General features: G+C 48.8%; 1 protein-coding gene across 3 annotated transcripts in view; it reads left to right on the top strand.

Moving 5' to 3' along the window:
- Positions 1 to 7,001: 7,001 nt before the first annotated feature.
- Positions 7,002 to 22,075, top strand: part of nrde2 (NRDE-2, necessary for RNA interference, domain containing) — a 101,094-nt gene continuing 86,020 nt past the window's right edge. For all 3 annotated transcript variants that reach the window (XM_070879656.1, XM_070879657.1, XM_070879654.1), the window contains exons 1-2: positions 7,002 to 7,123; positions 18,739 to 18,847. In XM_070879656.1, the coding sequence (XP_070735757.1) occupies positions 7,051 to 7,123; positions 18,739 to 18,847 (182 nt within the window). In that variant the 5' untranslated portion in view covers positions 7,002 to 7,050. The remainder of the gene's footprint in view (positions 7,124 to 18,738; positions 18,848 to 22,075) is intronic.

The raw sequence follows: 22,075 nt of genomic DNA, 5'->3' as shown, positions 1-22,075 counted from the left end.
CCTGCCCACAATTAAAACAGTCAATTCCTCTTACCCAGTCCCGGCCTCTTCCCATACCATGCCGGGGACAATAGGGAGGTTTATTAGCAGGGCTCGGGCCGTTTGGTTGTTTAGTATAACCGTATCCTTGCTTATCCATCCAATCCTGTATGCCACACTACGGTTCTATTGATCCTTCCTCCCGAGATGGCTCTTCCTTTCTAGTCACGTATTCAGTCTTGACCCGGGTTGGGGGCGCACCTCCCCCCTCCCCTTTCTTTTTCTGCCAATAATATCTAACTGCCCTTTCCATCTGTCCGGATAGCGTGAGCAATCAAATAGTTGTTTGAAGATCACAGACATCTATAGAGAGGTGGTCTGCAGCTTGTTGTGCATCAGGGTTTGGCATTGGTCTGACAGGGAATTGGTGTCGGGACTTTGGGATCTTGGAAATCATTTCTAGGCCGGTGGATGTTTCAGAGCTGTCTGACTGCTTGACAGTTCTGCGTCTCGATCGGCGGGGGTGTTTGCTATGTCTTTCACAACTTGGACTGGTAGGTTGACTAGAAGATTTACGGGACTGTTTGTGATGTTGAGATATAGTTCTGCCCTTTCGAGTGTGAGATCTGGTCCTTTCGGCTATATTGCTTGTAAACTGGGGATCCGAATCGCTATCAGAGGATGAGGAGTCAGTTTGGGTTTGTTGCTTTGGTGATATGTGGTTGTTCCTAACTCTTTTTACCGGAGTGTTAGGTGGAGGGTGTTGGGAAGAGGACTGGAGCAAGGGGCCAGGGGGTGCGGGAGGCGCCGTTGGGCGCTGAGTCAGTGGCCACTCATCAATTTCATCATCAGCCTCGGTTAACACAAAGCCAGCCATTTTAACTTGTAGTTGATCAATACCTTTCTCAGAGGTCCCAGAGGATCTCTTAGCAAGTTTCTCGTGCGCACATTCATTCTTTTTTTTTAAAGACGTCTACAGTTTTAACATGTGTTCCCTCTGTCAATGCAAGTCCTAATTTAATAGCATTTGTTTGCCAACTCGATAGAAGTGATGCATCTTTTAATTTCTGACAATAATGTCGCCAGGTTGCAATTAAATTTTTTTATCCCCTTTTCCTCGTCCCCTTCTCCAAATTAATCCCTGTGCTTTTTTTTTTACCTCTACGCTTCTAGTGTCACTTAGAGGCCACTGGTCATCCCCTAATAATTTGTTCAGGGCTCCTGATAATTTTCTAAAGTCTTCAGCTCTTTCAGGGAATTCCTCACATAGCTTTTGTAGCGGATTATCCGCATCCGTGGTTTTATCTAACTGATTACCCATTTTCACACTGCCCCTCGTATTACTGTGTCGCTACGCGTTCGTGTCGTCATGCAATTTAAACAAACTTAAAAATAGACACAGACTTTACAGAACTAACACGGACTTTAACTAACTCCAAATAACCAAACTTTACTAATGCTAACACTTACCCGCATCGCCGCACGGTCCGCGTCGCCGCACGATCTCAATACTAAACTACCACATTGCCTCGCAGTTCACGTCGCCGCGCGATCCGCGTCGACCCGTGGCTCGCGTCGCCGCGCGAGTTAAGATACTTTAACTTTAAAAGGTAAACAAGGACTTCTAACACGTACCCGCGTCGCCGCGTGGTTCGCGTCGTCGCGCGATTTACAAAATAGACAAAGACTTCTAACACTTACCCGCATCGCCGCACGGTCCGCGTCGCCGCACGATCTCAATACTAAACTACCATGTCGCCTCGCAGTTCACGTCGCCGCGCAATCCGCGTTGCCTCGCAGTTCACGTCGCCGCGCGATCCGCGTCGACCCGTGGCTCGCGTCGCCGCGCGAGTTAAGATACTTTAACTTTACTTAAAACTCTAAACACTTTAAGACTTACAGACTTACTGCCATTAGCACTGACTTTCGCGATTCGCGTTGCTGCGCCTCTGCGTCACTACGCGTCGGCGTCACTGCGCGTTTACGTCACTGCGCGTCTACGTCACTGCGCGTTGACGTCACTGCGCGTTCGCTTCACTGCGCGTTTACGTTACTGCGTGTTCGCTTCGGCCCTACCTTCCGAGTTGCTGCGGGGGTTTTTTTTTTTAAATTCAATCAGAGCCTAGACGGGCCAAGTGATATACAAGGTTGACGTCGTACCTGAGTTGAACACCTATCTTCTATTTAAATCCCCATTTTATTCACTGTGAGCCTAATTTTCTAATTTTGATTTCTTATGAGCCTCAATTAATTTCTTTCAGTCTCCAAATTTCCCTATCCTTTCGCGTTACTGCGCAGTTTAAATTCAATCAGTCAATGAAAGCCCTAATTTAATGGAGTTTTTCTGCCAATTGGACAGGAGTGATTTTATATTTTTCATAATTTAAAATCTCAGAACATTTTTTTTTCTTTCGGCACCTATTTAGTACGTTACTTTTTTTATAACTAGAGAGAAGTCTGGCACGTAGGCTGTGGACTGCTTTTCGTTATCTCAATTGTTCCAGCCTCAAGGTCGTGTTATTTAATATAATTTTTTTTTAAAATCCTTTTGAATCCATCTCAGTTGTTTTGCTGTGCCTTCTCTGAATGCTTGCTTTCAACAAGTTTTTCTTTTTTTTTTAACCACCGGGACCATGTAATTTTTTCTTTTTTTAACAAATCTATCCTTTGGGCATTTCCTGGCTCCGCAACTTATCATCCAAATATACGTAATTCAATAAGGTTCACACTCTTAAACTTCCCACATACAGGACAACACTACGAAGGGTTAAAACAAACTTTCATTCTGTTTGAGATAAAACAAACCACAACTCCCCGGCTTTTTTTTTACAGTAAAAGTCACAGAAGCATTTCTCATTTAAACAGACATTCATAAGAGTCTCTTTTCTTTCCTATTAATTTTTTTTGGTTCCATGATTGATCATCTATCCCTATCTAGCTCTAACTATCTTTCCCTTTCCAAGTCGCCGCTTGGTTTGCGTCATCGCACAATTTCCCTATCTCTATCCCTATTCTAAGTTTGAAAGGTATTCACCAGATTGTCCTGGATCTCGTTCAGACACTACCTGAGAACCAGCGAGTGGCTAAACTTTCCTCAGACTTTTGAAACCGGGGGAAACTGGAGCAGTATTGAAATCATACTCACTCCAGTGACCATTTTCCCCTCGTCTCGTCCAAGGCTAGTCTGGCTCTTAATTCGCAAGTTTTCGGCAGTCGTCCGTTGAGATCCCACTTCTGACACCAAATGTTAATTCCTGGATTCTTTTACTTCAATCTGGTTCAGTAAAATTACTGAGTCGAATACCTCTTGTGCTTTGAACAAAGCAGTCTTTATTACCGGCCAGTAAGACCTATCAGACAGAAGATATACTCTCTGGATAGAGCGTACACACTCCCTACGGATAGGTGAAGTTACATCGTAAAGCGTTAACAGTTATACAGTTTTGAAATCAGATAACAAAATACAAATGGATTGACAGTCTAACTCAGCCACTCATTAGTCAATCTATATGAGATGTTCTTCTTGAAAGCTCAAGTATTGCCTCTAAATGTTTCAATCTAATGGTGTGACTATTTACTGAGACCTTGCAATTCTGCAGATGTATTTCATGTTACAATTATATATTATTGGCAGGATTAGTGACTTGAAACCTTGAGACAGACTGTTAGCTATGCTGATGTTGCACTATTTGCAATCTGACATTCTCCCAGCTATTCTTCCATGGCTTATACATCTTCATATATCCCGTTTACTTTACTGTCCTTAATTCCATATATTCCGTTCAGATATCCACACCTTCATCACACGGACTGCAACGGTTCAAGAAGGCGGCTCACCGCCACCTTCTCAAGGGCAATTAGGGATGGGCAATAAATGCTGGCCTTGCCAGCGACACCCACATCCCAGAAGGAATTAAAAAATAATTTTTGGTCTCCTTATTTAAGGAAGGTCATACTTGCCTTGGAGGTGGTGCAAGTAAAATTTACTAGATTGATTCCTGGGATGAGAGGGCTGTCCTATTAGAAGAGATTGAGTAGATTAGGCCTATACTCTGTAGTTTAGAAGAATGAGAGGTGAGCTCACTGAAACATATAAGATTCTGAGAGGGATTGAAAGGGTAGTGCTGAGAGGCTGTTTCCCCTGGTTGGAGAGTCTAGAACTAAGGGGCATTGTCTCAGGATATGTGGTTGGCCATTTAAGACTGAGACGAGGAGAAATTTCTTTACACAGTGGGTTGTGAATCTTTGGAATTCTTTGCCCCAGGCTGTTGAGTATATTCAAGGATGAGATCGATAAATGTTTGAACTCCAGAGGAATTGAAGGATATGGGGATCGGACGGGAAAGTGGAATTGAGGTCAAGGATCAGCCATGATCTTATTGAATGGCGGAGCAGGCTCGAGGGAACGTATGGCCGACTGCAACTCCTAAATTCTTATTATTGTGTTCCTAACGCAGGTGAGACTGCACACAGGGAGGTTAAAGTAACAGTGATCTCAGTCTTTATTAAGACACTCCAGAGTGAGTAACAGGCCTTAGGGGGCCGGCTTATATATAGTGCTCCCAAGGGATGCTGGGATCCCTTGGGACTTCAGGGGGATGTGCTCCCTGGTGGCGGAACATGGGAGTGCATGCTTTACAGATACACAACACTTATGTTCTTATGTTTGTCTTGATCAGCCCTATAAAGGGGATTCTCCCTTTTTACTGTGCAACTCTGGTGACCCAACAACAATAGGCCATATAGGAATTTGGGAGAATTCCCGATTGCCCCCATGAATGGTTCTAATGAGGCACCTTTTCCCACGAGAATCCCATAGAATGCTCTTAAATGAGCCAATCTGCTAGAAGTCCACCTGCAACATCAATTTAATTTCCCTTTTATCTGCTGACCGAGCAACTGTAGATTTGCTGTTTATGTCAATGACTGGAATTTATTTTTTGTAAATGTCACTGCATTGTATCTGGTTACTGTTCTGTCATATAATCATGGTGCCTTTAGCGTTGTGTGCTGTGCACGCTAACCTACATTGGCTCCCAGTCCATCAGCAACTCAAATTTACAATTTTCATCCTTGTGCTCCAATCCCTCCATCACCTCACCCCTCCCTTTCTCTGCAATGTCCTCCAGCCCTACTACCCTCTGAGATCTCTGTGCCAATGTTGCCCATAAGGTACGTGGCCACAGCGATCGTAAGGTCCCACGCAGGCCGCTCAACACCAAAATACGGCGCAGCAGCTTTTAAGGGCTTGCGCAGGGAAAGAAAAATTAGTGGGCACATTGCTCTGCACTTCTCCAATTCTGGCTTCATGCATCTCCAAATTCCTTTGCCCCCACCATTGGGGGCCATGCCTTCAGCTGTCTGTACCCTTAAATCTCAAATTCCCTCCCTAAACCTCTCTGCCTCTCCACCTCTCGCTCCTTCTTTAAGATGCTTCATAAAACCTATCTCTTTGACCAAGGTTTTGGTCACCTGTCCTAATATCTCCTTACGTGGCTCAATGTCAATTTTTTATGTCTGATTAAACTCCTGAGAAATGTCTTCGGACGCTTTACAATGTTAAAGGTGCTATATAAGTGTAGTGTATGCTTATAATAAGGTGAGACAAATGATACCTGAGTTTATTCTCTTGTATATATCATCCATTGGAAGAAATGAGCTCTGCATAATTTTTTGACTACTATCAAGTGACACCATAATATTGCTGGAATGTCAATTTAACATTATAACATTTTACCTGAAAAAGTTTCTCAGTTAACTTTTTTAAACCTTCTGCACACATAAGTACTGGTGTAGAATTTTTAAAAATTTGTTCCTGGGAAGTGGGCGAAGCTGGTATGGCCAGCATTTATTGTCCATTCCTAGTTGCCGTTGAGAAGGTGATGGTGAGCTGCTGTCTTCAACCATTGCAGACCTTGTGGTGAAGGTGCTCCCATAGTGCTGTTCGGGAGTTCCAGGATTTTGATCCAACTATGAAGGAACAGTGATAAATTTTCAAGTCAGGATGATGTGTGACTTGGAGGGGGACGTGGAGGTGTTCCCATGCGCCTGCTGCCCTTGTCTTTCTAAGTGGTAGAAGTCGTGGGTTTGGGAGGTGCTGCCGAAGAAGTCTTGACAAGTTGCTGCAGTGCACACTGCAGCCACGGTGCGCCGGTGGTGGAGGGAGTGAACGTTGAAGGTAATGGATGGGGTGCCAATCAAGCGGCTGCTTTGTCCTGGATGATGTCGAGCTTCTCGAGTGTTGTTACAGCTGCACTCATCCAGGCAAGTGGGGAGTATTATATCACACTCCTGACTTGTGCCTTGTAGATGATGGAAAGGCTTTGGGGAGTCAGGAGGTGAGACACTCTCTGCAGAATACCCAGCCTCTTGTAGCCACAGTATTTATGTGGCTGGTCCAGTTATGTATCTGGTCAATGGTGACCCCCAGGATGTTGATGTTGGGGAATTAGGCGATGGTAATGGCAGTGGTTAGATGCTCTCTTGTTGGAGATAGTCATTGCCTGGCACTTGTGTGGTGCAAATGTTACTTGCCACTTATCAGCCTAAGCCTGAATGTTGCCCAGGTCTTGCTGCATACGGGCATGGACTGCTTCATTATCTGAGGAGTTACAAATGCAACTTAATCTTCTGCGCACTTAATACAACCTTATATGTTGTATACCAGTAGTTAAGTGTCACCTCAGCTTTTTTGTTAACGTCAAACACTTTAAATATATATTAGTGCATTGGCAGCATATTACTGAATCTTTCCTTACATCAGGCCGTTGCCTATTGGATGTTAAGCATGTGCCCCCTTGCCAATAAAAAATGTACCGTAACAAAAAAATTAAAAGGAAACTTAACAAATTCAATTGAAACACTGCTCAGCACATTGGTGAAGGAGTGTAACAATTGGGGCCTCACGGTGCTACCGATTGTAGTCCCTGGCCCCGCGGCTTGGCAGCTGCTCCAATGAGGCCGCGCCCCTTCAGAAACTACAATTCCCACAACGCAACGGCGCCGGCAACGCGTGACGTCACGCGCAGGGGAGGCGGAGAGCGAGTTGCGGGCAAGCGCGGCCTACACGGGATGGAGCCGCCTTTGGGCTCGCTGTTTCCAGCGTTTGCTGAGCGGGAGGCGCCGTGTGGCAGCGGCTCCAAAGGTAGATGCTTTTTTTGGAATGAAAGGGGGGCCGAGCGGGCGAGGAGGAGGAGGAGGCAGCAGCAGCAGGACGACAAGCGCTTTGTCCATCGACAGGGCCATAGAAACATAGAAAATAGGTGCAGGAATAGGCCATTCGGCCCTTCGAGCCTGCACCACCATTCAATAAGATCATGACTGATCATTTTTGCAACTTCATTACCCCATTCCTGCTTTCTCTCCATACCCCTTGATCCCTTTAGCTGCAACTTTGCCCAGGGACAGCCCTGACCAACCAGCCCATTCCCCAGGTCTGCCTCGCCAGTTGCACTCTCCTGGGGGCCGTGTGTACATGTTTAAAGCCCTCTCTCCCCCCGCTTAAGCTTCAGTTAGCTGACTGCAGCAACTCTGTGCCAGCCAATGGCTCAGTGGGCAGCACACTCTCTCGCCTCTGTGTCAGAAAGCTGTGGGTTTGAGTCCCACTCCAGGGACCTGAACACTAAAATCTCACCATCGTAGGCAGTCCCTCAACGTCAAAAAGTTCACGGGTGTTTCAATGATGAACCTAATATTCCAGATCCCGAACTCCATCCTGAAGGGTGGAAGATGCCTGTGCGTGGATTTTTTTTAACGTGTGGTGACCGTTGTACACCAGCCACCACACGGACTTGACAGAGCTAGGTCTTGGTCCAGTAGCAAGGGTTAACCAGGACGACTGGAGACCAGCTCTGCTGCACGGACCTAGTGCGCACACATATCGCAGTGTGGGCTGGGCCCTCGCCCCATTGGGCCCCGAACTCACGCCTCTCCTGGGCCCCGATCACGTCCCTCTACAATCTCCACACCTTCGCTGGGAATCAATTCACGGAGAAATTTTATCCTTTCTTCTGGACTTGGGATGACAACACGTGTCTGAGAATCTGCTCCGGGACTGTAAAAGGGGCGGGGCAGGTACAGCAGGAGCAGCGAGGTCAGGGCGAAGGAGCGGCGAGAGACTAAAATCTAGGCTGACACTCTCGGTGCAGTGCTGAGGGAGCGCTGCACTGTCGGAAGTGCTGTCTTTCGGATGAGATGTTAAACCGTCTGCCCTCTCAGGTGGACGTAAAAGATTCCATTGCACTATTTCGAAGAAGAGCAGGGGTATTATCCCTGCTGTCCTGGCCAATATTTATCCCTCAATCAACATAACAAAAAAAGATTATCTGGTCATTATCACATTGCTGTCTGTGGGAGCTTGCTGTGCGCAAATTGGCTGCATCGTTTCCCATATTGCACCTCGAAAGTGGTTGTAGCGATTTTAGACGCAATATATTTTTTGGTGGAGCTATCTAATTAGCTCCCCATAGCCCTGTTTATAAAACAAAAAAAAAATCCCTTTCAAGTATTTATCTAATTCCCGTTTGAAAATTACTATTGAATCTGCTTCCACCCCCCTTTCAGGCAGTGTATTCCAGATCATCATAACTTGCTGTGTTTAAAAAAAAGGTTTCCTCATGATGCCTCTGGTTCTTTTGCCAATCAACTTTAAACTATATTCTCTGGTTATTGACCCTTCTGCCGGCAGAAACAGTTTATCCTTATTTTCTTTATCAAACCCCTTCATGATTTTGAACACCTCAATCAGATGATCTCATGACTTTCTCTGCTGCAAGGAGAACAACTCCAGCTTCTCTCATTTCTCCACATAAATGAAATCCCTCATCCCTGGTAAATCTGGATTAATTGTTTCCAGATAGTATGAAAAATACTATTTAAAAAAAAAAGCTATCAAGCTGTGGGTGTAGGACAAAGGGACAGTAGTTAATGCTATTAAAAGATAACTTTAGGATTGATCTCGGGGAAGTAGTACTTCACAGACCAATCAACACTCAAAAAATCCACGCACAAGTATCTTCCACCCTTCAATTGGAGTTCAGGACTGCAATATCGGGTCCTTCATTGAAACATCTGTGAACTCGGAGAAGCAAATCATCCTCGTTCAAGGGACTGCCTATGATGATGACACTCCGATGGGGAGTCCATACCAAGTGTTATGACCGTTGCACATCAGCCACCACATGGGCTTGACAGAGTTAGGCTGTTATCCAGTGGCAAGGGTTAACCAGGATGACTGGAGACCTGTTCTGCTGCACGGACCTAGTGCGCGCACACATCACAGTGTGGGCTGACTCGTGCTGCCCCTGGGCCCTCAGCACCCTCATTTACCGCTCCTCCGCCACAAAACACTCGCCGCACCTCTGCCACGATCTCCTGCCGCACCTCTGGCACGATCTCCTGCCACACCTCCGCACCAAACATTCGTCACCTCCGCCACGATCACCCACCGAATCTCAGTCACGATCCCTCATCGCTCCTCCACCTCGATCACTCGCCGCACCTCCGCCACATCCTTCCCGCTCCTCTGCTTTACCAGGGCCCCGCCGATACTCTTGCCCACGCTCCAAACAGTGACCCGAGTCCTGATGACGACACTCAATTTCCCACCTCGAAGCCGTCGCACACTTGGAGCAGCTCGCGCTGGAAGTTGTAGTGATATGCCGCTCCTACTCTTATACATCCCGACCAGCGGGGGTGTTCTCTCGCAGGTCAGGGGGGCCACGATGTTCCAGGGCCCGCCGCTACAGCTCCCCGACCTGCGAGAGAACACCTCCACAAGTCTGTGGAATTCTCTACCACAGAAAGTTGTTGAGGCCAGTTCGTTAGATATATTCAAAAAGGAGTTAGATGTGGCCCTCATGGCTAAAGGGATATGGAGAGAAAGCAGGAATGGGGTACTGAAATGCATGATCAGCCATGATCATATTGAATGGTGGTGTAGGCTCAAAGGGCCGAATGGCCTACTGCACCTATTTTCTATATTTCTATGAATGGGGGGAATGTAGGGTTATTCTGACTGGATGAATTATGATGGGCTGAATGGCCTTCCTCATCTTTAAGTGTCATGTGATGAAAAACAGAAAGTGTTGGAAACTGTCCGCAGATAAGTTAGCACCTGTGGAAAGAACAGATGGAGGGGCTACGCCTGAAACATTTAACTATTCTGATCTTGCCGCAAATGCAGACTGACCCGCTAAGTGTCTGCAGCACCTGCAGTTTTATTTGTCTAAGAGTTGAGTGTTTGTTACTGCTGTATTTACAGCAGTGTTGTCTAGTCTTTGGTAGGAGTGGGCTGCTGGATTTGTATTCATCTGGTTCTTGCTACATAATAACTTAGATTTATATTTAATAGGAGTCATAGAATAGTATAGCACAGGAGGCCACTTGGTCCACCCAGTTGGTGCCAGCTCTTTCGAAGAGCAACCCTGTGAGCCCCGCTCTTTCCCCACATCCCTGTAATTATTTTCTCCTTCATCTATTTATCCAATTCCCTTTTGAAGGCTACTATTGAATCTGTGTACTCCGCCTGATCTATCATCCACCCTAACAGGCGGTGCATTCCAAATCCTAATTGCAAAAAAATGTTTTCTCTCATGTCACCTCTGGTTCTTTAAATTTGTGCCCTCTGGTTATCGGCCCTTCATAGCAACATCAACACAGTAAAACGTCCCACGCTGCATCATAGGAACGTTAACAGACAAAATTTGACACCGAGGGAGGGAATTCCAGAGCTTTGGGCCTGGACTGCTGAAGGCATGGCCGCCAATGGATGCCCAATAGACCAGAGTTAGAATTGGAGATCTCTTGGGGTAGTAGGACTGGCGGAGGCTACAGAGATGGAGGCGAGGTCGTGAAGGGATTTGAATACGAGGATGAGAATTTTAAAATCATGATTAAACTGCGTCCCTACTGTCTGTTTATTTTGTGTTCCTTGGGAGTCCTTGGACTTTGGCATTGACAGCAGATGGTTAGATTAGTAGATTCTGTGCAGTCGGAATCGTAGAACAGCGCTTTTCTTTTGCAGTGATTGGGTAGTGCTGAGTAACCAGGACAGATTGAAAAAGCAGACAAAGACAATGTCACAGCTTCCGTAAGCTCCTTGCTCTCTCAGCATGTGCCAGAGGGCCCTTCTGCAGCCACCAGGATAGGTCAGAAAAATACTTCAGTCACAACCCTTGGGAATGCAGATTCAAGATGGCCTAATCTGTGGATTGCCCCGGAGACCTGTCCTTTGTCACAATGATTTCATCCTGAGAATCTTTGGGGAAAAAAATGTCAGAATCATCATGGTGATGAAACTACCTTTAGTTTGCTCTGATTCTGTCAAACTTGCTACTATTCCTTTTCTTTTTTCCCCTTCCTTGCTCTTCTTGTCGCTCTCCTGTTTGTCCCTGCACCTGCAAGTGAGGAGAGAGAGGCAGCAACATGGGAACTTGGACAAGCAGGTTACAGGCAGCAGGGTTGGGCAAGTGGCACCTGCCCGGGGCTTAGTGGGAAGGTGAACTGGGGACATTAAGTGCTGGCGGGGGGGAGCGTGGAGAATGTGTGCTGGGGGGGGGGGGGGCGGCGGGGAGAATGTGTGCTGGGGGTGGGGGGGGTGAGAATGTGTGCTGGGGGAGGGGGGGGAGAGAATGTATGCTGGGGAGGGGTGGAGGGAGAGAATGTGTGCTGGGGAGGGTGGGGGGAGAGAATGTGTGCTGGGGAGGGCGGGGGAGAGAATGTGTGCTGGGGGGGGGGGAGAATGTGTGCTGGGGGAGGGGGGGGGAGAGAATGTGTGCTGGGGGAGGGGGGGGAGAGAATGTGTGCTGGGGGAGAGAATGTGTGCTGGGGGAGGGGGGGGAGAGAATGTGTGCTGGGGAGGGCGGGGGAGAGAATGTGTGCTGGGGAGGGGGGGGAGAGAATGTATGCTGGGGAGGGGTGGAGGGAGAGAATGTGTGCTGGGGAGGGTGGGGGGAGAGAATGTGTGCTGGGGAGGGCGGGGAGAGAATGTGTGCTGGGGAGGGCGGGGGAGAGAATGTGTGCTGGGGAGGGCGGGGGAGAGAATGTGTGCTGGGGGGGGGGGAGAATGTGTGCTGGGGGAGGGGGGGGGAGAGAATGTGTGCTGGGGGAGGGGGGGGAGAGAATGTGTGCTGGGGGAGAGAATGTGTGCTGGGGGAGGGGGGGGAGAGAATGTGTGCTGGGGGAGGGGGGGGAGAATGTGTGCTGGGGGAGGGGGGGGAGAATGTGTGCTGGGGGAGGGGGGGGAATGTGTGCTGGGGGAAGGGGGGTGGAGAATGTGTGCTGGGGGAAGGGGGGGGAAGAATGTGTGCTGGGGGAAGGAGGGGGAAGAATGTGTGCTGGGGGAAGGAGGGGGAAGAATGTGTGCTGGGGGAAGGGGGGTGGAGAATGTGTGCTGGGGGAAGGGGGGGGAAGAATGTGTGCTGGGGGAAGGGGGGGAAGAATGTGTGCTGGGGGAAGGGGGGGAAGAATGTGTGCTGGGGGAAGGGGGGGAAGAATGTGTGCTGGGGGAAGGGGGGGAAGAATGTGTGCTGGGGGAAGGGGGGGGAAGAATGTGTGCTGGGGGAAGGGGGGGAAGAATGTGTGCTGGGGGAAGGGGGGGAAGAATGTGTGCTGGGGGAAGGGGGGGAAGAATGTGTGCTGGGGGAAGGGGGGGAAGAATGTGTGCTGGGGGAAGGGGGGGAAGAATGTGTGCTGGGGGAAGGGGGGGGAAGAATGTGTGCTGGGGGAAGGGGGGTGGAGAATGTGTGCTGGGGAGAGGGGAGGAGAGAATGTGTGCTGGGGATGGGGGGGGGAAATGTGTGCTGGGGAGGGGGGGGAGAATGTGTGCTGGGGATGGGGGGGGGAATGTGTGCTGGGGATGGGGGGGGGAATGTGTGCTGGGAATGGGGGGGGAGAATGTGTGCTGGGGATGGGGGGGAGAATGTGTGCTGGGGAGGGGGGGGGGAGGAGAGAATGTGTGCTGGTGGAGGGGGGGGGTGAGAATGTGTGCTGGGAGAGGGGGGGGGAGAGAATGTGTGCTGATGGGGAGGGGTTGAGTGAATGTGTTTAGAGAGGGAGGGGCAGGAATGTCAGCTGGTTAACGGTCTTCTGGGAGGGGGAGGAGGAAGCACACTTGGGTACTTGGGTTCAGTAATCATGTCTGAGCTTCCAAGGACGATTTTGCTGGAACAGGTTCTCCAGCATGGCCTGACAGCAGCAGTTATCGCTTGTGTTCCCAACGCAGACTCAACAGATGAGAGAGATTAATGGAGAACGCTCACCTTTGTGGGGAGTGGTGAGGGTGGGGAGAAGCCCATTGCTAGAAGCAGGTGATCTACAATACAGGGATATAGATAACCCAGATAGCGCTGTCTACTCTCGCTGGGGAGCCTTCTGTTCTCGGCAGTGTTGCTTTCATTCTCCCATTGGGACCCACCTCGGCCCTCCCCGATTCTGTTCTGAGGGTCCCAACTCCTGGGATAATGTTCCATTGGGTGGGACCCTCTGGCACATTGCCCAAGTGCTTTGACTGTCAGGCCATCCAGCCATGGGGGTAGGGTCGGTGGCATCAGAACTAAAGCTGATTCTGTCCTTGCTGTGGAGGCTGAGTCATTGAATATATTTAAGGCGGAGAAACATAGAAAATAGGTGCAGGAGCAGGCCATTCGGCCTTTCAAGCCTGCAGCACCATTCAATATGATCATGACTGGTCATGCAACTTCAGTACCCTACTCCTGCCTTCTCTCCATACCCCCTCATCCCTTTAGCCGTAAGGGCCACATCTAACTCCCTTTTGAATATATCCAACAAACTGGACTCAACAACTTTCTGTGGTAGAGAATTCCACAGACAGACAGACATATTTTTGAGCGATAAGGGAATAAAGGGTTACGGGAACGGGCATGATCTTATTAAATGGTGGAGCAGGCACGAGGGGCCAAGTGGCCTACTCCTATTCCTATTTCTTATGTTCTTCTTTGCCTGACATCCACGGCACTTCCAGCAGGGGTTGCTGAATAGTGAACAGGCTGGTGGTGTAGTGATTATATTACTGGACGAGCAATCCAGGGCCTTGGAGAATATGAGTTCTCATTTTGGAGAATTTGAATTCAGTTTATTAAAATAAAAATCAATTTCAAAAGCTGGCATCAGTAAAAATGACCTTCGCACAAAGCCCACATTGCTTTACCACTGTCGTTCAGAGAAGGTAGCTTGTCATCCTTACCCAGTCTGGTTTATATGTGACTCCAGTCCTACACCAATATGATTGACTATTAACTGACCCCTGAAGTGGCCTCGCAAGCAATGAGGAAGAAACAAAGGCTCAAGCAGGCGCCACCTACTCGGGTCAGACGGACAATAAATGCCGGCCTGGCCTTGCCAGCGACGCCCACATGAGCCTCGTGCTGATTAACTTTTCCTCCCCTCCCTCCCTTGTAAGAGAATCTAGATATCAATCTAAAAGTGAAAATCTGTAGAAATAATTAGAGCAGAATATTTAGTGCATGATTATGTTTGCTTCAACATGCAATTGGGTGGGGTGTTTTTTTTAAAGATGTCCCTCCTAATGTCCCCTTCCAAAATATCCCAAATTGTACTTTTAATAAGAACATAATAAGAAATAGGAGCAGGAGTTTGCTCACTGGTTCAGCAAAGCAAGTTTATCCAGTGAGCAGCTAAACCATACCGATTGGGAATGTCTCGGTTTATTCCCTGGTCTGTTTTGAGTTAGCTGGGATGAGCCAGGGTGGACTTGGGCCAATTGGCTTCAATGTCCCTGGGGATTAGGGAGGACGGTTGGCCAGGGTTCCTGCTCCCGACGCTATGTGGTGAACTCGGCTGTAAGTGCACGCACTTGGACGGCAGAAAGGGGCAAGATCCCTAATTAGCTCCCTGGCTTTCAGCATCAAGGCTTCGACCTGAAGAATGGCTCCTTGGGTAGGGTACCAGAGGACATCTTTTGCCAGTGCAGCCGTACCCCAGTAAGTCAGTAGTAGGTTATAAAAGTTTCCCCAAATTGTTTTAAAAGTTTAAAAGTTGATTAAAAGTTTAATATGTAAGGGAAACCTTGGCAGAAACATTTTAAAACATCCCTCGGAACCCCAGTGGACAGCTGAGCTACCAATGCCTGCCCCGCAACCAAGCCTCGGGCCACCTTTCATCAGTGGTGCTACTCGGCGCCAAGCTTGTGGCCAACTCCTCGCTGTAGGCAATTGGGCTCATACAGCAGTGCCTGGTCTCCAGTCGTCTTGGACCCCCTTGCCACTGGACCAAGACCTTGCTCAGCTGAGCCCGTGTGGTTGCCTGTGTGCAGCGGCCAGCCCACGTTAAAAGAACTCACGCACAGGCATCTTCCACTTCGTTAATATGAAGTTTGGGACCTGGAACGTCAGGACCCCCTCATGGACAAAAAGTCTTCCTCGATTCCGAGGGACTGCCTATGATGATGATGACCCCAGTCAGGAATTAACAGCATCAGAAGTAGAGAAAAGTCAGGGATAGAGAAGTTAAACTACTCCTAGGTTTAAAACTGGAGCATGAAACCAAACATTTAAAGGGGGTGTATCCCCCAGCGCTGCTACGGTGCATCCCAGATCAATATTGTGAGAAATCTGTCTGGTTTGTTTGTACAGTATGGGATCCAATCAAGAAAGAAGGAAAGGAGCTTGCATTTCTATAGCGCCTTTCACAACCTCAGGATGTCTCAAAGCGCTTTACAGCTAATGAAGTACTTTTTTCATTATTGTTATGTAGGAAACGCAGCAGCCAATTTGTGCACAGCAAGCTCCCACAGACAGCAATGTAATAATGGCCAGATGATCTGTTTTAGTGATGTTGGTTGAGGGATAAATATTGGCCAGGACACCGAGGAGAACCCCCCCTGCTTTTTGTCAAAATGGTGCCGTGAAGTCTTTTACAACTCTGTCTAATGTCTCATTCAAAAGGCGGTACCCTTTTGTAGGCTCCCCCACTAACCCCAAGACAATGTCATGTTGTACAGTTCCACATACCTGGCAGCCAAGGCTACACCACCTGAATGTTTGTTGTTACATGAGCCGAGACATTGAGTTATTTAATTAGTTGTAGACCATTATTGTTAAGCCTGATTCTGTTGCCATGTAATTTTCACTGGTGGTTTGGGGAGGGAGGAGGGGTGTGGGGTCGGGGTGGTGCAGTGTGGTGTGGTGGTGACTGATCAGGAGCAGGGGCCTTATTATAAGAACATAAGAAATAGGAGCAGGAGAAGGCCATACGGCCCCTCGAGCCTGCTCCGCCATTTAATACGATCATGGCGGATCCGATCATGGATTCAGCTCCACTTCCGTGCCCGCTCTCCATAACCCTTTATTCCCTTATTGTTTAAGAAACTGTCTATATTTCTGTCTTAAATTTATTCAATGTCCCAGCTTCCACAGCTCTCTGAGGCAGCGAATTCCACAGATTTACAACCCTCAGAGAAGAAATTTCTCCTCATCTCTGTTTTAAATGGGCGGTCCCTTATTCTAAGATTATGCCCTCAAGTTCTAGACTCCCCTATCAGCGGAAACACCCTCTCTGCACCCACCTGGTCAAGCCCTCTCATAATCTTATACATTTCGATAAGATCAAATGTCATTTTTCTGAATTCCAATGAGTAGAGGCCCAACCTACTCAACCTTTCCTCATAAGTCAACCCCCTCATCTCTGGAATCAACCTTGTGAGCCTTCTCTGAACTGCCTCCAAAGCAAGTTTATCCTTTCGTAAATATGCAAGTATATCCTTTCGTTATAGTTTCTGACGTCCCATACCCCAGGACGTGGAGGCTAATCGTAGAACTCCATTGTTGCCTTGGCTAAAACCGGCGACCTCAGTACGGGTTGAGTACCTGGAGCCTTGCTGGTCAATACGGCTCAGTGCTACTGCAGCCCACGGTACATTTAACCCCTGTTGCTCCTGAGGTGGCCTGTATTTTTGTAGATTTTAGAACCAATTGTAATGTGCCCTGTGACCCGGTCTACTGTCACTGTCATACGTACTGGAGGGATCCATGGGTGGGATGGAGCGGAAGAAGTGGCAAATACCACCGAGAAGGACAAGGGCAGCAGGTGCATGGGAACACCACCACCTCTAAGTTCTCCTCCAAGTCACACACCATCCTGACTTGGGATTATATTGCTGTTCCTTCATTGTTGCTGTGTCAAAATCCTGGAACTCACTCCCGAACAGCACTGTGTGGGAGTACCTTTACCACACGGACTGCAGCGGTTCAAGAAGGCGGCTCACCACCACCTTCTCAAAGGCACTTGGAGACGGGCAATAAATGCCGGCCTTGCCAACGACGCCCACATCTCAGGAATGAATTTTTAGAAATGGAACAAGAAAGGAGGAGACAAAGGGAAATAAGGGGAACTGAATAGGTTTTTAATCTCTGGAACCTGACTTCACAAGATCACAAAATAGATGAGGGAGGTCTTTGTGCCAACTTGATGATTTAAAAAAGCTCGCATTCCTCCACTCCACTTTCATCCAATTGATTTTTGAACAGATCGAAGATTTTCGCCTCCACTGTCCAACCCAGGAAGACCATTGCCAGCATCGATCATGGGAAGGCACGTCGGATCACTCTTTGCACGTAGAAGGCCATCCTAACGTCTGTCCTTTCCTGAGCTGTACATTCCGTCTCTTCCCTCCTCGGTTCTAGTGTCTAGGCAGACCTTGAAGCAGTGCTCCCAATGAAAGTCCCCTCTGGGGTCCTGTGTTGTACTGAATTTGGACTGTCTCAGCTGGTTCCCCACGGGCAGAGGCCCACAGCACAAATAAATATTGCGGTGCTGATCGCCCATCTCCAAGGTGCCATCAGGCAGCTGACTTGGGCTAGTGAAATGTTAAAATGTTTCAGTGGCCCAGTAGGGGTGGGAGTGAAGGGGCAGCACTGGGGCAGGGTGGAGGGAGCTTAATTCCACTTAAAAAAAAATTAATTCCTGGGATGTGGTCGTTGCTGTCCAGGCCAGCATTTATTGCCCATCTCTAATTGCCCTTGAGAAGGTGGTGGTGAGCCGTCGCCTTGAACCGCTGCAGTCCGTGTGGTGAAGGTACTCCCACAGTGCTGTTAGGGAGGGAGTCCCAGGATTGTGACCCAGCGCCGAGGAAGGAACGACCGCTAGATTTCCCAGTCAGGATGGTGTGTGACTGGGAGGGGATGGTGACGGTGCTCCAGTGCGCCCACTGCCCTTGTCCTAGGTGGTGGAGATCGCGGGTTTGTGAGGTGCTGTCGAATACCTCCGATACCTCACCCGGCAATATCAGACCCTGAAATAGAAAGATGTTCCATTCCCCAGCAAGAACTTGCCTCACCTTAGCAAGAACAAAAATAATCAAATTTGCTTTAAAATGAGGGGTTGATAAATGAGAAACTGGAACCAACCAGTGTAGAGAACATGTTGAGGTAGAAACTTGCTACGAAACCTTAATACAGGTAATTGCTAAATTTATTTTCTAAGCTATATCCACCCAGGTGGCGTCACTTCTCGCCATGGATGCAGAGACGCAGACCTATTGATCCATAAAATTGCATTATTTATTTTCTCATCCTCTGTTCCTTTACTGCAAGGGTTAAGCACAGTCAGCAGTGCAGCAAGTGAACTGTGATCAGTGAAGTTTTCATTGACTTACAGTTTGTTGTCCTTGACTATTATGAATGACTTTAATGGCATTTTCTGTGATTCACTGTCAGTTTATCTGATGAGTCCTTACTTTACACAGCATGGCTGCCAAATAACATCGATTTCGATTGCCTGCAGGATTGGATTGGCTCAGTAATCGAAGTTTCCGCACTGAAGATGCCCTGCAGCTGCACCATCGCATCGTGGGGACTGCAGCAGACTTGGTCCAGGGGTCACCCCAGGCAAGGTAAAGAATCCCACACCGTCTCCCTCAGTGTCTCCCACACCCTCTCCCACAGCGAGGGACCTCAATGTCTCCCACACCGTCTCTCCCAGCTCTGCTCTGCCTCTGTGTGTCTCCCTGCTCTGCTCTGCCTCTGTGTCTCTCCCTGCTCTGCTCTGCCTCTGTGTCTCTCCCTGCTCTGCTCTGCCTCTGTGTCTCTCCCTGCTCTGCTCTGCCTCTGTGTCTCTCCCTGCTCTGCTCTGCCTCTGTGTCTCTCCCTGCTCTGCTCTGCCTCTGTGTCTCTCCCTGCTCTGCTCTGCCTCTGTGTGTCTCCCTGCTCTGCTCTGCCTCTGTGTCTCTCCCTGCTCTGCTCTGCCTCTGTGTCTCTCCCTGCTCTGCTCTGCCTCTGTGTCTCTCCCTGCTCTGCTCTGCCTCTGTGTCTCTCCCTGCTCTGCTCTGCCTCTGTGTCTCTCCCTGCTCTGCTCTGCCTCTGTGTGTCTCCCTGCTCTGCTCTGCCTCTGTGTCTCTCCCTGCTCTGCTCTGCCTCTGTGTCTCTCCCTGCTCTGCTCTGCCTCTGTGTCTCTCCCTGCTCTGCTCTGCCTCTGTGTCTCTCCCTGCTCTGCTCTGCCTCTGTGTCTCTCCCTGCTCTGCTCTGCCTCTGTGTCTCTCCCTGCTCTGCTCTGCCTCTGTGTGTCTCCCTGCTCTGCTCTGCCTCTGTGTCTCTCCCTGCTCTGCTCTGCCTCTGTGTCTCTCCCTGCGCTCTCTGGCTCTGCCTCGCGCTCTCTTCATCGCTCTCCATCTCTCACTCTGTCTCTTCACCCTCTCTGTCCCCTTTATTTCTGTGTCTATCTACTGCTACGAAAAACAATAAGAATAAAACCTGGCGGACTGCCTGGCATCGACCTAGGTATTGGATTCGGACACAACAAAGGCACACCCAGGCCTGCTGACCCTGCAAGGTCCTCCTCTCTAACATCTGGGGAGATGCCAAAATTGGGAGAGCTATCCCACAAACTAGTCATAACTGGCATACCTAACAGCACTGTGGGAGCACCTTCACCACACAGACTGCAGCGGTTCAAGAAGGCGGCTCACCACCACCTTCTCAAGGGCAATTAGGGATGAGCAATAAATTCTGATGACGCCCACATCCCATGATAGATAAAAAAAAACTATCTATCTCTGTCTCTCTTTAATGCTATCTCCTTCTCCATCTATCTTCTTCTATCTCCTTTATCTCTTTATATCTTATCTTTGTATCTTCATATCACCCCCTCCATTCATCGCTATCTCTTTACATCTCTGCTTATCTCTATCACTCTCTATCTAGCTGCATGATGTAAAAAACTTTTGTTCAAATTTGTGCTTATTCTCCTGACTGCCAAAGGTTGATTTATTGATTGGGCGTTTACTGCAGTGTATGCCAACTCATTGCTGTGCGAGCTGGCCTTCAGGATATAACTTTTAAGGCTCTTTGAACTGTGATACGGTTAATACTAGAATATCATACGCGAGTCTGGTTTGATTTTATCTGTTGAACAAAGTTCAGTTTACGCTACCTGTCGGTTTGCTTTTCTTTACACTACATTACAGTTCTAGCGGCTGTGGCTTTTTTTAATAAAAAGCGAGAAAGGTCAGCTCCCCTGATGGCTGAGTATTTAAAGACGCACGGATCAAAAGTTGCCCGGTTTAATCTCTTCTGGGATAGCAGTTGAGCTACAATTGGCCTCAGCTCCTCTAAATGAGGGAGGGTGGGATAGAAATCAGCCCGCTCCTGATCGCTGTCCAGTGACCCGTGTGGCTGCTGGCAATGAAGAGGACCACCCTGCGCGATCTCTGCGTTCTGTGCTTCTCCGGTTCTGTCCTCTTCCTGCATTCCCCACTTCCCTCACCCCAGCATTGGCGGCCATGTCTTCAGCCACCCGGTCCCTAAGCTCTGGAATTCCCTCTCCCTAAACCTCACCCCCGCTCCTCCTTCAAGATGCTCATTATCTCCTTTCTGTGGCTGGCTGTCGATTTTCTTTTTTCTGCTAACGCTCCTCGGGACGCCAAAAGCGCTATATAAATGCAAGTTATTGGCTGGAGCTGTGACGTCGGCCAGACTGCTGACAGTCGCCATCCAGGCTGATGTGTGAGGAGTGGCTACTCCGGCAAGTGTCAGGAAGGCATGGGCGCCAGCGGGAGCCAAACGGGAGCTTTATCGAGAGAGAGGTGAGAAAATTGGGAAAGTTTTTTATAAAAAAAAAGGTTGCCCACTGACATTTATATTAAAAAAAACTTCCCCTCACTCACAGCAGCAGGTATCTGGGATCTGAAGGCTGAGGTAAGGCCGACATTAATGGACTGATGTCAATCTCTGACCTCATGCACTGCTTTGAATGAGTCTCACAATCGGCACGCAGCACCATTCTCTTTGTTAGTCCCCTGGCATGGTCTTGATTTCTAACTCCCACTGCCTCATCTCGATTTCCGTACGATTGGTCTCCCCTTGCTTTGAAGAATTCTGGGTTTTCATACTTTTAAGGGAGGGAAAGATAAACCCTCGCAGTTAAGCTTCCAGTTCTCTCCTCCCACCCAGCAGGATGCAAGGAATTCCTGCCTCCCTGCCCACTGTGTTCATCATCATCATCCTCGCCATCATCGGCAGTCCCTCGAATCGAGGATGACTTGCTTCCACGCGAAAAAGTTCACGGGTGTTTCAATGAAGGACCTAATATTCCAGATCCCGAACTAAATCTTGAAGGGTGGAGGATGCCTGTGCGTGGAGTTTTTTTAATGTGTGGTGGCCGTTGCACACCAGTCCCCGGCCTGCGAGCACCATCGGAGCAGGCCGGCAGGGCGGAAGGAGCAGTGTGGCGGCGTACCACTCCAGGGAGCAGCAGGTGCTGGAGCAGGAGAGCAGCGGCATTATTATCCGTCTCCCCATCACCCCTCTACACTGTCTGCTTGCGCGCAGTCTGCAACTGCACTTCAAATCGATCTCACTGTAGCATGCATGCAAACCGAGTTTATCGCCTTAAATGCCCACGTTCTCAAGGGGAATGCTGGTTTCAGCAATTCTACATCCAATCGCGACAGAGGGAATTGTGATTGACGTTTCATTTAGCAATACATCTTGCCCTCAGCCCCGTGAGGATGAGGAGAGATGTGAACAAAGGTTTTCCATTTGACCAGGTCACATGACTGAGCACAGTTTCCCCCCCCCCCCCCCCCCACCCCTTTTCTCTTCAGCGGTTCCCAGATTTGTTAATA

Source organism: Pristiophorus japonicus, chromosome 4 (genome assembly GCF_044704955.1).
Source record: "Pristiophorus japonicus isolate sPriJap1 chromosome 4, sPriJap1.hap1, whole genome shotgun sequence".
Taxonomy (NCBI): domain Eukaryota; kingdom Metazoa; phylum Chordata; class Chondrichthyes; family Pristiophoridae; genus Pristiophorus; species Pristiophorus japonicus.
This window is presented reverse-complemented; position numbering and strand designations above follow the sequence as displayed.